The sequence below is a fragment of the Parasteatoda tepidariorum genome, chromosome 7 (assembly GCF_043381705.1).
Source record: "Parasteatoda tepidariorum isolate YZ-2023 chromosome 7, CAS_Ptep_4.0, whole genome shotgun sequence".
Lineage (NCBI taxonomy): Eukaryota > Metazoa > Arthropoda > Arachnida > Araneae > Theridiidae > Parasteatoda > Parasteatoda tepidariorum.
Genome location: NC_092210.1, coordinates 56,004,549 through 56,020,738, shown reverse-complemented (window position 1 = coordinate 56,020,738; position 16,190 = coordinate 56,004,549). Strand labels below are relative to the sequence as shown.

Genomic DNA, 16,190 nt, shown 5'->3' with positions numbered 1-16,190 from the left:
TTTTCGTGAGAATGACCCATATATATACACCAAAGAAATACACCCTGCTAATAACATGTAGGACTACCTTTAGCCCTCAAAACTGCTAGCACCCGCCTTGGCATTGATTCCACAAGGTGCTGATAGGTAGTCTGAGGAATCTGGTACCAAGCGCTCACCAACTGTTCCTGCAATTCCCTCACAGGTAGCGTGGCAGCACGAATTTGGTTTTCCAAGTAGGACCACACATGTTCTATAGGATTAAGTTCAGGCGAATTTGGGGGCCAAGACATGACTTGTAAGTCACTGGAATGTTCCTCGAACCAATCCATGACGATTCGACCCTTATGAGATGGTGCATTATCCTGTTGGTAAACACCCGCTAGAAAAACTGTCGCCATGAATGGGTGAACCTGGTCTGCAACTATGTTCAAGTAGCTTACACACGGCAGGGATTGTTCTACAAGGATTAAGGGTCATAATGTACCCCATGGAAACATTGTTCCTGGGCGAGAAACCATGAAAGACTGAGCGAGCCCATTGGCATAGATGGAGGGTGGTCATAATGTATATAATGGCTCTTCGGTGTATAGATAGCTTTGGATACATATAGATGTCTGTTTCAGAAATGTTCTTTTAAATCTCTCATAGTTGTAATTCCATTCCAAATTGTAAAAATATTTCCATTCCAATAAATTTTCATTCCAAAATGTAAAATTGGGTCCACAAATTGTCAATTAATTATAAGTTCATATAGTTTAAAAAAACTTTAAAAAATTATAAGATTATCTACTTTTATTTCCTTAAAATCTGAACTGCTTATTCTTTGAGAAAACGATTCACTGTTTTGCTCATCTACTGAAAAACAGACATATTAATTCGCCCATTTAATAAAGTCTTCGATTTCCTGATTAAATCATTCACTAATGCGTGGGATTTTTGTTCTGATCCTTCTTTAAGGAGATTATCTAACTAAATCCTTAAGATTGGAATTAAAAGAAAAAGTGTTTTAAAACTAATAAGATTCTGATAGATTTTCCGATTCTCATTTAAGTGGAAAAATTATATCCCTTACCATTTTACCAAATATCGTTTTTTTTTAACAAATTGAAAAATATTTCGTAGCATTTTGTTTATTGTATTGCGTTTTATTAAAGGAAGTGACTTAGTCCCATAAATTTTAGTGTCATTTATTCTGGTTCATATAGTGTCATAAATTATGAATTAAGATAATATACGCTCCCAAGTTATAAGTCCCATATAAAATACTTTAATGTACAAACATTGTATTGAATTTTGCAAATTTTCAGTGCATTTAGTATCATAAGTCAGCAATGATGAATTTGATTTTTGCCCAGTAAATAAAAACAATTTTAATTAATAAAATGTGAGTACTTTGTTCTCTTTTGATAGAATTTTGTTCAATGTTTTGTTCAATTTATTTGAGGAAATAATCTTAAATATACCTGTTTAGACAAATAAGGCATTGTTACTAATGTATTTTATAACATTGAATTGAATGAAACCCATCCCTAGTAAATAGGTCTAATACATATCAATCTTTTTCTAATCCAGTGTATAGTTTTGTTCTCATTGTTTTTTTTTTTTTTTTTNTTTTTTTTTTTTTTTTTTTTTTTTTTTTTTTTTTTACTTAAATCTATTTACGCTGCTTGACTACTAGACAAGCGGGATATTGTTTCCTGTCTGCATCAAAATCAATAAAATCAAATAGTTAAGAAGGAATGTGGGTTTTATGTTTGATTTATACCTGCCCACGCATTAAAAACTTATCTCTTTTAAACTATTATTTCTTTTATTTTAAATTTTATTTTATTGGATTTAACATCCAAAAAACAAACGAAAAATATGTACTATACATCTAGATTGTCTGTAAAGTAACTTTCAGGCGTGTGAATAAGTACGTAAATGTACTTTTAAAACACAATAGCTTTTATAACTTTTAAACTATTAATGCTATCGATTTCGCCACATTCGATTCCGCGCAAAAAAGAGATATATTTCGCTTAAATAATAATGTCAGACACGCAAATGGGTGTAAATAAAAAAAATATATTAGTTTTGAACATAAAACCCTCGATAATTCCTAAACAATTATTTTTATCGACTCAATCTTGTCCCAATTCTTTTCAACGTATAAAATATACATAATTCTTTTTTCTCAAGTCAATAAAATCATGGTTTAGTTTCTCTCTCCCCCAGAATACTTAAATCAAGCAATTTTCTCCATAAATATGGGGCCTGATAGCACCTGCTATTCTGAATCATCAGTTGTGCCAGCAGTTAGCAAAAGGTTAATCCCATTTAGTAAAAAAAGTTCTTAATTGTTTGGAGAAAAATGGATATCGGGGTTAAAATCAATTCACAAAACAATAAAAAAAATTAAATTCAGGGGTGATTCCGGGGGTACCCCGGAATTCCGGGTTTTTCGTAAAATTTTTTCGGGTTCAAAAACTAGAAGCAGTGCATTCGAGTTTTGGGTGAATATCATAGAATTCCGCATAACTCAAGACCATTGGTTCCGCGAATCAAAACTTATAATCCGACGAAATTTTGAAGATTTCGCCAAATCCCGTTAACGAGTCATTTTCACACATTCTTTCGCCGATTACGTAAAGAATTGCGTCTAACACGATTCTTTGATTTGATTTTCGATTTTCTGAATATTTGGTACAGTGACTGAATCTGGTAATATCTCAATTCCTATTCACTTCATTTAAAAATCCAATATCGTAAATGGTATTTACGCTTCTTTAAAGCCCAATATTGCAATTCATACTCACACTAGTTTGAAATCCGAGACTGCGATTCGTAATCACGCGTTTTTAAAATCCAATTTTGCAATTTGTATTGACACGTTTGTAATATCAAACATCGATTTTTGAATTTTTATATGTGATTTAAAAACTACGCATTGCGATTTGTATTCACGTGATTTGTATTTGAACGATTCAAAAATTCAATATCACAAGTTTTACTTCCGCTTTTTAAATTCCAATATCGCGATTGATATTCGCATGATTTTTTTAAAAATCTAATATCCTGATTCTTCGTGAAAGCTTTCTTAAAGTTTCTTCTTGAATTAGTTACTCTAAAGGTGTGATATATTTTGCCTTCGAAGGTAATTCAGTTATAAATGTTAATTCAAAGAAATATGTTAAACATGAAAGACATATGATATATAAATTGATCGATACTTTTTGCAAATAAAATTTTCAGGGTTTTTTACTTTGTACCACAATCATTTTGCAGTAAGTTTTCGTCCCTTGTTATTTTTGTTTACTCTTGTATCAAAAGGTCTTGGATGTTACGTCAAATTATTAATTTGGAATTTCTCGATATTTTTTGAACTGAACAAGTTTTTGATGATATAATATGATTAAAGAGCACAATGCCTTTAAAAAAAGTCAAAAATGAATGGGGCACTTCAGTAGATTAAGAGAAATTGCGTTTTAGAATAATTTGGAACTCTCTTCCCCAAACAAGAACTTTCCTCAAAACTTAAAACAAAGAAATGATGTATTTGTGGTTTTAAATAAATAATTTAAAACTACCCGTTCATCAGATTCTAGATTTGTTTTTAAATCTGTTTTTATTAGAGTTTAAACTGATAAAAATCTATTTGGGTGATTCTAAAAATTTACTTTAACGTAATTTGCAACTTTACTTCAACGTTAAAAAAATACTTATCAAAAATCTAACAACAAGCAACTGTATACTATTAAACTACCTATCATAAACTGCTTATTGCAAAATTTTATTAGCATAGCTTTGATCTAAAATATTAATTAAAAATATGAAATTCTGCTTGCGTTGTATCTCAAATTGTGATTGGGTGGCGACTTTGTATTTTATATGGCTCAAAAAATAATGCCAAGTATAGTAAATATCTATTTTGTAAAATTAAAAAAAAAAGGATTATAAATATAATAGCATATTTAGTTTTTTACCTCCTCGTCTCTACACTTTTGACAGTTGAGTTCAATCGGTAGAGGAAAGGCCTCTTAAAACAAAATTATGAATCGCAAAATTTAATCCAAATGATCATTTTCAAATGTAGTTCACGAACGAAAATGTGCCATTGTTTTGAATTATTGTTTGTTTCGATTAAGCACAAGAATTTGTAACAAAATATTCAAAATAAACTTGCTTGAATAATTCATTTATCGGTTTTCAAAATACAGCATTAAAAGGAAAAAATAAGATCAAACTGTGATTGAATCCGTTCTTGCCTGAAATCTATCTAACAATGGCACCTAATTTTCTAATGGTAAAGGAACTTAATTTTAAAGGAAGAACTCATTTCCGCTGTTGCTACGGTAACTGATGTTCCTGCGCTGTTCTAAGCGGAAGTTTAACCGATTTGTGGAGAGCAATTACTTGTCCCTAAAGAAGCAATGAAATAAGTGTCACGAAATTCATTGAAAAGTAATTTTGGTAACCTTGGTTCAAAAAAAAGAAGAAAATACTAAGAAAAAATCCTAATATTAAATAATATTAGTAATATTAAATTAAACAATCTGGGTGACAAATTCTAATCAACAAATCGTAGCGGAGTAGAGCGTTTACCCACCACAATGTAGGTTTGAATCCCTGCTATGGCTGGTTGGAGGGAATGCTGCTGCCGGCTTCCACTGACCACAGAGTTGACATAAAATGTACTTAGTGGTAGCCGGATCATGGGTTAAAATCCCCATGCGCCGGGCTAACCATAGAAAGTTTTCAGGGTTTCCTTCTCCATGTAAGGCAAATGCGGGTAAGTTTTATCGAGAAAAAAAAATTTTTTCTCAATGTTAGATCCAGAAGTTCCCTTGTCTTGTGGGTTGGTTTCAAAATTACATGACTACGGAACTCAGCAATGATAGTCGTAAATTCAGTTATCTGCACATATAATTAAATAAAGAGCGTGTGCGTCTGTATAACGGATTCCTGGTAAACGGTAGACTCCAAGAATACGATATTCAATATGAAGCTGAATGAGTACAATTGAAAACTTTATACGAAGCCCAATTTTTGATTTTTAATCAGATTTTTAAATTCGGGGGCATTTAAGAAATGAAATTTTATCATGTGTTTAGCAGAAGCCATTGTTTCAAAATAAGCCATAGACGATTCAGTTTTGTCAAATATTTTAAGGCAACACCGTGTTTGTTAGCTTAAAACTCTAATCAAAAACGTTGTTTATTGCTCGTTATGTGATACTTAATTATTTTTTATTCGTTATGAAAGTTTATTAGAAAAATCAACGTGATCGTGCTAGTATAAGCAGACAACATCATCAATTTAATATTTCTAACGTTATCTGAAACCGCATGTTTATTTTGTTTATGGTTATGCCTTGAAAATATGCTACAATAAAAATAAATAATTTAAACTCAACTGTAACTGAAATTTAAAAAAAGTTTCAAACTGGAAAGCTAAACTAAGGGGAAAATGGTATTAATTCGTCAATGATGAATTGATGTATAATTTTGGTGATATTCCTGATATCAAGGAAATTGGTGCAGTTTTAATATCAAGGAAATTGGTGCAGTTTTAATGGGTACCAAATATACCCTTATATAGGTACCAAATGCACCCTTATTTAGGAACCAAATATACCCTTATATAGGTACAAAATATTTTGTGAGTTAATTTTATGCCGATTACAGCTACCTGCACCAAATATAGTAAATTCTTATGATAGTTTTTTTACAGCCCCTCCAAGATATAAATACAGGAGGAAATAGCTTGATAGTAAAAATAAATTTTTAAGCATCATGAGTTTCCTCAAACAACAACATTATACCGGATGATATCGAATACAGTTAGTCTATATTTTGAGGGGATGAAATACCAAAAAGTGCTTTGCTTAATATCACAACGTAAAGTCACCGAATGGTGCATCAGATTATCTATAAATGTAATAAAATTAGGAATTTGCCTGTGTGTGTCTGTATACTGGATTAGGACATACCGTAAGCTCAAATAATACGAGGTTCAAAATGGTTCAAAATTAGTAAAATTGTAAACAAGTTATGAAGCCTGATTTTTGTTTTTTAATTACATTTAAAATTCAGAAACATGGCATAAATTAATAAATGGAATTTAATATTTTAATATTTTAAATTCAAAAATTTTTCATTGACTTAGCGGAACCCAGTGATTTAAAAATTACCTATAGACAATGTTCAACAAGGGCGATTACAGATTTTTGAAATATTTTCAAGATATCATTGGTAATATTTGCTAGCTCATATCTTTAATTAAAAATGATTGTTTATCGGACGTTTTCTTCTACTTGAGTATGTTTTATTTGTTATGTCAGCTTATCAGTTTTATCAACGTGATCGCCGTAGCATAAGCAAACTACGTCACGAAATTATTATTTCTAAGGTTATCTGAAACCTTGTGTTTATTTTGTTTATAGTCATGCTTTTAAAAAGGTTTTTTTTATGTAACTAAATAATTTAAAATCCACAGTAATTGAAATTAAAAAAAGTCTTGTATTGAAAAATAAAATTGATGTAGAAATGCTAATTTGTTATACTAATAAAAAAAATATTTGTTGTAATAATAATTAATAAATGTTTTATGCTAATTATTTAAAGAATAAGCATAAAAACACTAATATTATTATTGATGCCAATGATATTTAATTTTTTCAAATTACTTATTGTAGTAAAATAATAATCTATGTTAGAAAAGCAAAATAAATAGAATAATGTTACGCAGTTCATTTAAAAGAGCATAAAAAATCGGCAAACTATTATTGACGTCAATAATGCATAATTAATTTCGGCAATAAATGCTGATTAAAATTAGAAAAATAGCTATGAACTAATAAGAAAAATAAATGGAAAATGTGTACTTATTCATTACAGGGTACCATAAAAAGTAGTCATATTATTATTGACACCAACGATCATAATTTTAGTAATGAGCACTACAGCCATCATGGTACTTGGAGCATTTTTAATAGGTACCAAATATAGCGTTATATAGGTACAAAATATTTTAGATGCCGATTACAGCTTCTTCAATACTGTACATTTTAATGATTGATTTATTATATAGAAAGTAGCTTGACTGTAGTAACAGGAGAAAGTAGCTTGACTGTGGTGAATTTTAAATTCCATGATTTGCCTTGAGCATTATGCCAGATAATACTGAGTACAGTTAGTCTTTATTTTGATTGAATGAATTACTAAAAATGCCGCTTTGCTTAATCTAATAATGTAAAACAACCGCGAAGGAGAGCAAATAATAATGGATAAATGAAAACATTGGAATCATTGTAACTTTATTATTGAAGTTAAACTTCTTATGCGACTTCCAACAAGGTTGCGTTAAATGTTTAACGCTACATTTTTATTGGCCGGGAAATCACGTGGTAGGATCCAGTTTTCCCTCATTCATTTCCATATTGTTTTGGTTCTCACTAGCATAAAAATAATAAAAGTATTATTTTTCTATAAATATTTTTTTAGTTTGTTTTGATACACATATAATTTAATAGGGTAGTATTTTTTATTTTCAAATTTAGTGGATAACAATTGTAAAAAATGAGTGAAGACAATCCCACGGACAATGCGACGGATTTAAGGTTATGTCAAAGTACGTCTCTTGTGAATATCAATTGATTGCTAGGTTTTCTCTTCTGAAATTGCATTATGACTCATTCACATACATTATTAATACAAATACATTTTCCAAGGGCGAGACGATGAGGCAACCACAAGCACTTCCACAGGTTCAAGAGGGAAAAATGCACAATATTACCGTGATTACGGAGCACTGAAGCGAGCGGAGCAGGAAAAAGAGTCGTTGAATAGAACTAGTGATCCATCTACGACTGCTGATTCCTCTACAATTAACGTCGCAGGTTGCGAAGTTTAACTTCTTCCGCGCGGAGGGACTCCACGCACTATTTTTTTTGTTTGTGTCGTTATTTGTTTGAAAATGTTGCCTTCGATTTTACAGTGTTGTTCAGTACAGATTAATTGATGCGTTTTATTTTCACCCCGTACGAAGAACGGGCATTCAGCTAGTAAAATATAAATAAAATCATCAAGGCTGGAAATCAAGTGATCTTGGAATGACTCAACGTTTCGCAAAAACTTGGTCAACATTGAAAACGCGCTGTTCTTTGCGTAGCTCTCTATTATTTTTGATTTTAAACTATCAACGATCTCGTTTTGTTTTGTTTGTTTTTTTAATTATGAAAGCAATGTTTTGTTACTTGTATGGTTTAAAATTCCAAACTGACTTTTTGGATATTCGTTAATATTTTTTCTTTTAGAAATTTAAATCTAAATCTATGCTTTGCATGACAGTAATAATTTTTAACAGTAATAATTCCTCCAAATCATTTAATAACTCTAATTAAATGAATATTACTGCATAAATTGCGGTATAATATTTTACGGTAAAATGGATTTTGCGGATAATGCGCTAACAATGCCGTTGCATTACGTTGTAATTTCATCCGACATTTCTTACACAGAAGAGTTTAGTGCTTACGTTGGAGATCAACTATCCAAGCGCAATGATCTTCTTAAAGCATAGCTGCGTAAACAAATATAGTATCTTGACCTTGGGCAATAAGCATTAAGTCAAACGATGCAGAATGTAGTTAATCTTTTATTTGATAGGATGAAATTCTAAAAACATGTTTAGCTTACAGCTTAAAACTACCGGGAAGGGCCCCAAATAATATTGAATATAACAACCACATCTTCACACTTAGAAATATCATTGAGCAAAGCTTAAAATTTAACACCTCTTTATATTTAAACTTTATTGATTTCAGTAAAGCCTTTGATTCAGTTAAGAGAGAGAAATTATGGGAAATTTTATCACTTTATAATATACCAGAGAAATATATTAACATAATCAAAGATATGCATGATAACAGCAAAGCATGTATAGACATAGAAGTAAATGGAAGTAAATTAACTGAATTCGTTTTGGTAAAAACTGGCGAGAGACAGGGATGTGTTTTAAAAAGATTTTTATTTATACTGGTGATAAACTGGATTATGCGAAACAGCTTGAAAGATGGAAAAAGAGGAATAAGGTGGAATTTCACAACTACTTTAGAAGACCTTGATTTTGCTGATGACATCGTACTTATTTCATCCAAATGTACAGATCTTCAGCTTAAAACAGACAAATTCAACAAACATTCAAATAGTGTTGGTTTATTCATAAACAAGAAGAAAACTAAAGAAATAAGAATAAATCAAAAGAAAAATGACAAAATTAAAATCGAAAATCACGAAATAGATGACACAGAGCCATTTAGCTATTTAGGTTCTATTGTAGAAAAAAAAAGGTGAAAGTAGCGAAGATATTAGACAGAGAATAATCAAAGCAAGAACCTGTTTTAAAGGATTACATAAATTTTGGAGAGAGTCAAATATTGAAATAAAGACAAAAATAGTTGTTTACAAAGCTATTGTTAGAGCAGTACTATTATATGGCGCAGAAACCTGTAAACAGACTAAGATCGAAATACAAAAATTGGAAACCTTTCAAAACAAATGTTTAAGATCTATTTTTAAAATTTTCTGGCCTTACAAAGTATTAAATCAAAATCTATTAAGGAAAGCTAAAATAAAAACAATAGAAGATGAAATTAAAAAACGAAGATGGAGCTGGCTCGGACATATCCTTAGAATGCCCAAAGAAAAAATTACATCTGTTGCTCCTATATGGGCCCCTGATGGTAAAAGAACAAGAGGAAGACCCAGACTTACCTTCCAGCTCATGTTTTTGGGCGAATTAGAAGAATGTAGAATATCTGGCTGGGAGGAAGCAAGATCTATTGCTAGAGACAGGAGGCGTTGGAGGGATATGCTAGAGGCCTAAAGTGCCCAAAGGCTTGTAGAGGATAAGTAAGTCAGTAATAATAAACCAAAATTTTTAACTTAATTAATTTTGTCGGTAAAAAAAATCACCCTGAATAACTTTTAATATAATGATCGGATAATCACATTTTCGAACTCAATCTTAAAGTTTCGAGGGGGTGACCTGAAATAAGTTAATTAATTCATGCAGACGATTTTTTAAGTTGCGAAATCAGACACAAAAATAACAATTTCTCTGAATAAGCACATCTGTTATTTGACGAGTTTGGATTTATGATCCCTCAAAATATATTTTATCTTATTTAATAACCGTCGTTGAACAGCCAGCGCGATTTTTGAGTTTTCGACCACTGATGTTCATCTAGGTAGCCTTGTAATTTTGAACCCAATCCAGAAGACAATGGAACTTCTGGATCAAGTATTGGGAGAAATTTGCCTTCGTGAATGATTTTTTGATGGAACTAACTCGCATTTGCTCTACACGGAGAGGAAGACCACGAAAATCTTTTACGGTTAACCCGACGGCATTGGGACTGGAACTCACGATCCGTTTAGCACTGAGGAAATTTTACGTGAGCACTGCGGTTGGTTTCAGGTCGGATGTGAATCGACCTGCCATCGCTGAGATTCGAACCTGGTTCACCTCATTGGAAGGCGAAAGCGCTATTGAACCATCACTGATCCCCCAAAAATTTCAGGGGTAGCCACGATCTGGAAAAGCATATAGTTTGGTCAAGAGTGTGGTTTAAAGTTTTACTTTTTGCATACTTCGCCATATCTCGAGAACTTTTTAAGCGAAATAAAAAGTGTTTGTACTTAATGATAAAATTGGTATATTCAAAGATAATTCCGTGCAAAAAAAAATTTAGAGGATTTTATTAAAGGATTTATTTGAATTTTACTTATTATTCATTTATTATTTTATTAAGTGATAGTCGAAAAATTTGAATTAGATGGGATATAATTTTTTTCGTCATTTTAAAGTCTGTAACTTTAATTGGCAAAATATAAAATTTGAGCGAAATCAGTTGAATAGTTCCTGAGAAATCGAAGAAGCTGTATATTTCGCTTTTCAGGAACCATTCCGCCGGTTTTACTAAAATTTTGTATTTTGCTATAAAAAATTACGTAATTACATACTTTAAAATGACGTAAAAAATTATATAACTTAAAATTCAAAAATTTTTTTTTAACTATTTTTAAATAAAATAATAAAAAATAACAAATAATTACTAACATTTATTCTTTGCATGGAATTACCTTTGGATAAGCTCCTTTCATAATTGTTTGCAAAAATTTATTTGCTTGAAAAGTTCTCGAGGTATGGCTCATATACGAAAATAGTAAAATTAACTTTATGCGGTTCACACTTTGAAATCGCTCTCCTAACCAAACTATGGGGATCATATTTACTAGATTGCGGCAACCCCTTATACTTTAGGGGTGATAGATCTGAATCCATCGAAACAAAAGTATGCTTATTCAGAGAAAGTACGTTTTTTGCCTGATTTAGTAATTTAAAATATCGTCTGCACTGATTAATTAGCGTATTTGAAGTCACCTCCTTCATACATTTCTGGATGATTACTTGATGAGTACTAGAACGTGAAGATCCGATTATTAGATCAAAAGTTCTTCGGTACACTGTACGTCTACAGTTTTGGGCATTATTTCGTAGTGTTTATCAATGAGGTGTAACGATTCAAATTCCATTGATGACTGGATCATACAAACTCTGTTCCTGGTTCGCATCGACCGCTGTGTAGATGTAAGATAACCTCTGTGGCAGACGGCTCATCAGTTAAAATTCCCTTACTGTCAGGCTAACCGTAGGAGGTTTTCAAAGTATTCTTTCCGATGTAACGCTAATGCAGTTTAGTTTCATCAAAAAGTCTTTCACGAAAGCTAGTTTGACCCATTGCATGAACCATGAGTTCCCTTGTCTTCTGGGGAGAATTCAAAGTTACAATGCTACGGAGTTCGACATTGAGTCAGGTGGGTTCATTCTACGCCGTTTGTAAAATAAATTAAAATGAAAATATAGTTAACCAAACATTAAATATGACATTTAAAATTTTTCATTATTGTAATTAAAATTCGATCTTATAATTTGTTCACTTTATCATAATTCATCAAATTAGTATTAATTTTATCGGAAAGGTTTGACAATATGACAATTAAAAAACATAAGATTTGAACATAAGATCAATCATAAATATTAAATTGAATATTTTTTCAACCTTTGAGCTGTTTTCGAAAGTTTGTTCAAAGATCAAAATATAAAAATAAACACTTTAATTCTAAAATAAGTTTTTAACTGAATTAGTTATATTGATTAGTTATATTGATTAATTAGTTACATTGACATGTTACTTCAATCATATGGTTTTTCACATAACAAATCGAAAACAACATTTGTATGACAATACCACTCGGGGGCAGAGAATTAGAAATTGGAGATTCAAGTCAAAATTATGATCTGGGGATAAACGAATGTATGTATAATTGGGTCCGCTAAGTAAAACGGGCTTTGACATGTGTGTGACTGAAGTCATATTCTTGCTCATAGATTGCCCCACCTGAAAATCAAGGAACTCACCATCTTCTTTAAATTCGCGTGGTTAAAAAGCAGGCTAGCTGGTATCGACAGTGGCATTAGGAAAAAAAACAAATGTAATTCTTAAAAATTAATATTTATTTTAATTATTCTAATGATTATTTCTATTTAATCTAATGATAATTGAATTACGATTTTTATTATTACCGTAGCTAATTGATTGACGATGCCTGGATCACAAACTATATCTGAAAACTTTTCGAACGATAAAGCATACAAGTTTTAAATTGTTTTAAACTAGTCAATAATAATTGCTTAATTTCCTCGCTTGCATCAAGGCACCCTTGAGCTCGTCGATAGTCATTGGAGCTTCAATCTTCGTACTATAATTTAGAGTCTAAGGACGTTCCATATATGTTAGATGGGATTAGGGTCAGAAGACATCGCAGGTGATTCCATTCGTATTTCTCCACCAACCGAGTCCTGTGTGGACGGGCAGGGCTCTGTAAAGTCCATTAAGATGAAATTTAGTACATAAGATCCTTGGAAGTGTCTCAAATAGAGTGTAAGGATCTCGTGCCCGTACCGCTGACCTATCAGAGTACATGTATCGAAAATATGAAGGTTTGCATATTCGTCTGCTATGATGCCAGCCCAGATCATCGGACCACCTCTATCATATTTATCCTTCCCACCAATGTTAGAGGGTTAATATCGAAACCCGGATTCTTTCCAATAGTAAATACGTCTGGAGTCGCTGTCCAGACTAAATCATGACTTATTACAATAGAGAACCTGCCTTCAATCAATCTTTGACCAAGACAGGTGTAACGGCCCTATGCTATATGGTCCTCTTCGTGGTTCACAGTTAAAGACGTGCAGACTACATGGCACTTGAATACAGACCAACTCCATTTAGTATTTGAATGGCTGTTATACGCATGCAATTCCTATTGAATTAAACAGGCTGAGAGGGAGAGAGTTCGCCGTCGAGTTTGGCTCGAAGTTTCAAATAAGCTTCTTGAGCCAGCATTGTTGCCCTTTTCCCCTTTTTTCAACTATCTAGTGACATGGTCTAGATGACGACTGGCCTTACTAACGATGGGTAAACAAAGACATTCAAAAAATAAGGATTGGACAAAGCTACGATGTTTCAGATCGTCCTTATGCTAATAGCATCAGCGAACAAATGAGATACCTCTATAGAACGTGAACATAGCGAAACTGACTTATGACGTCACAAGCAGCAGCATGACGCAGGAGTGCCGAAAAACATACTAAACCAATACTAAACTATGCTAAAGTGCGAAACAACGCGAATAAAGCAGAAATCAAGTAATATTATTATTGTTATAAATAATTTATTTATTTGGAATATGCCTTGAGATCTATAAATCCATGCACTCTAAATAACATACCTGGTGCCCGATGTTTTACTGAAGTCTAATTCATTCTTTTTTTTGAAAAAAAATATCTAAATCTCTATTTCTTCTCTCTCACACAAATTTAAAGAAATATATTTTTAAGCGAATCCCATCCAGATCACTGGGAATCTCCCCCTGTCCTATCAACTCTTAAAAAAACTAAAAGACGTACTTGAATATTATGCCAGTAAGTAAATTATAACGCCAGATTTTAGTTTGTTAATTTGTCAGTACATTAAACCTTACTTCTTACATTTTAATATTTTTTTTAACTAAATTGAATTATTTCCATTTCATTAAAGCTATTGTTTCTCTTAATTCTGTATCATGTTTTCTAGAAATTTCATACTTTTTAAGACCCATGAATTTACCAATGAAGGATAAAGAAAGTTATTAATACACTGCAAAAAAACCCTGTTAAAGTTAACTTTCAGCTGATGTGCTTGTCTAAAAAAAAGCTCAGAATTCATTTATTTCACAGAAAAATGTTGTGATTTAAAAACAGGCACCTGTTTTTTTAAGCAGATAAGTACTGTTTATTTTAACAGACACATTTACATTATTTTAACAAAAAAACTTTATACAATAACTATGTCAGCATTTCGGTCAGCGCGAGCTGACATCGGTATTTGTATCATCAGTCAACGCCAGGATTCGAACTCGGGTTACCTCTGTTGGAGATGAGCACTCTGTTCCCTGAGCCACAACAGCTCTAGTGCATAATTATGAAGAAAAATCTTAAACTGTCGTCATTTTAACAGCATTACTTAATGGAATTTTATTTAAATGTTAAAAAGTTTTAAACTGTTGCGATCAAACCTTATAAAGATTTCTAGCACTTTAATTTATAGAAAAATCATGTCTAAAGACAGATAATAATCTGGTTGAGTATCAATTCTACATGAAAGTCAAATCACAATCTTATTTAAACCATGTTCCAAACAGTAAAACAATTTTTGAAATGTAAGAGCAGACATAGAAACTAATCATAAAATGATTTGAATAAAAGATAAGCATATTTTACGGTAAGCAAAACTCTATGACAAAAACTAGAAATTTGAATTAACAGTTAAGGGGAAAAACAGTGTTAAACTGTCAAATATATGAAGAATGTAAAAAAACGGGAATATTTTGCAGTGCGCGGTTAACAATTAAAAACAGAAAAAAATCTGTATCTCTGAACTGTTTTTCTTTCTGTAAAAGAGGTGTTTTTTCTTCCGTCAGAAATTACATTTTTTTAATAGTGTACATTAAACAGCAATCAATTATTAAAGAATTAAATTAAAATAATTAAATAACTTACATTTGAGTAATCATAGAACGTTCCGCTTCAGAAGATAGAACGGGAAGGGTGCGTACGGAATCCAATCTTTTACAAAAGAAACTATCACGGCGACACCAACAACTGCCAGCGCATTCTCCAGCTTCATCTAATATATGGTTATGAAGGTGCCTTGAGAGATTATCACACATAATCCATATAAACATTGTCATTAACAAAATTATTTGATACGGAATCATTGCGATCAATAGATAGAATTTTTTTTTAAATTTTATGTCTGATTAAAATCATTCATATTGATTTTTCGTGGAATAAAACTCTTTGTTTACATCATAAACCTTAATTTCTTTAGCATAAAGTAATTGTTCAGTTTGTATTTTAATGATATTGAAATTCCACGAATCTTACAGTTTCACAATTTCAACAATTATTTATTATTAATTTCCAATGCAATTCTTTTTAAAGTACACATATTTAGACTTTTTACTACCATTATGATAAATAAATCCCTTTTTTTCTTCAGATTTTACAATATAATTTGGAAAGTAACATTGTAAAAAATACGTTCCACTAGAAAAAGATCACTTGATCTCCTCTTGTCACCTTTAAATAAACGGTTCGTTGAACCACACTGTCGGAAACAAAAGAAATATGCACGTTGCTGATTGATGTACAACGAGGAGAATTTGCCCCTGTTAGTTGTTTTCATAGTTCCGCGGCTTTATGAATTTGTTGATAAGAACACGGAGAGCAAGTCCAGATTCGCCGGTTGTGATGACAACGATGATGCGCCATCTGTCGAGTATACTAATATTGATTGAATTTCAAAAGGTAATCCAAATTTCCAGAGTTATAACTTTGAATATTGTTCTTAAATATGAACTTATTATTTTAGTTCGTATTTCAAAAAAAATTTATAACAGGTTCAACTAAACAGTATTTAAAAATTAGTTATGCATTTTCTTGCAAGTACTTGTTAAGAAACGATTTAAATTATGATTTTGAGAATTACCTGAATTGATTTTTCATGAAATAAGAAGAAAAATTAGTTTTTTTTCCATTATTTATATATATATACC

General features: G+C 31.4%; 1 protein-coding gene across 1 annotated transcript in view; it reads right to left on the bottom strand.

Annotated features, from left to right (window-relative positions):
- LOC122271468 (NT-3 growth factor receptor-like) overlaps positions 1-15,848 on the bottom strand; it is a 187,862-nt gene extending 172,014 nt beyond the window's left edge. The window contains exon 1 of the mRNA XM_071183472.1: positions 15,133-15,848. Coding sequence (XP_071039573.1) covers positions 15,133-15,350 — 218 coding nt within the window. The 5' untranslated portion in view covers positions 15,351-15,848. The remainder of the gene's footprint in view (positions 1-15,132) is intronic.
- Between the last annotated feature and the right edge of the window lie 342 nt (positions 15,849-16,190).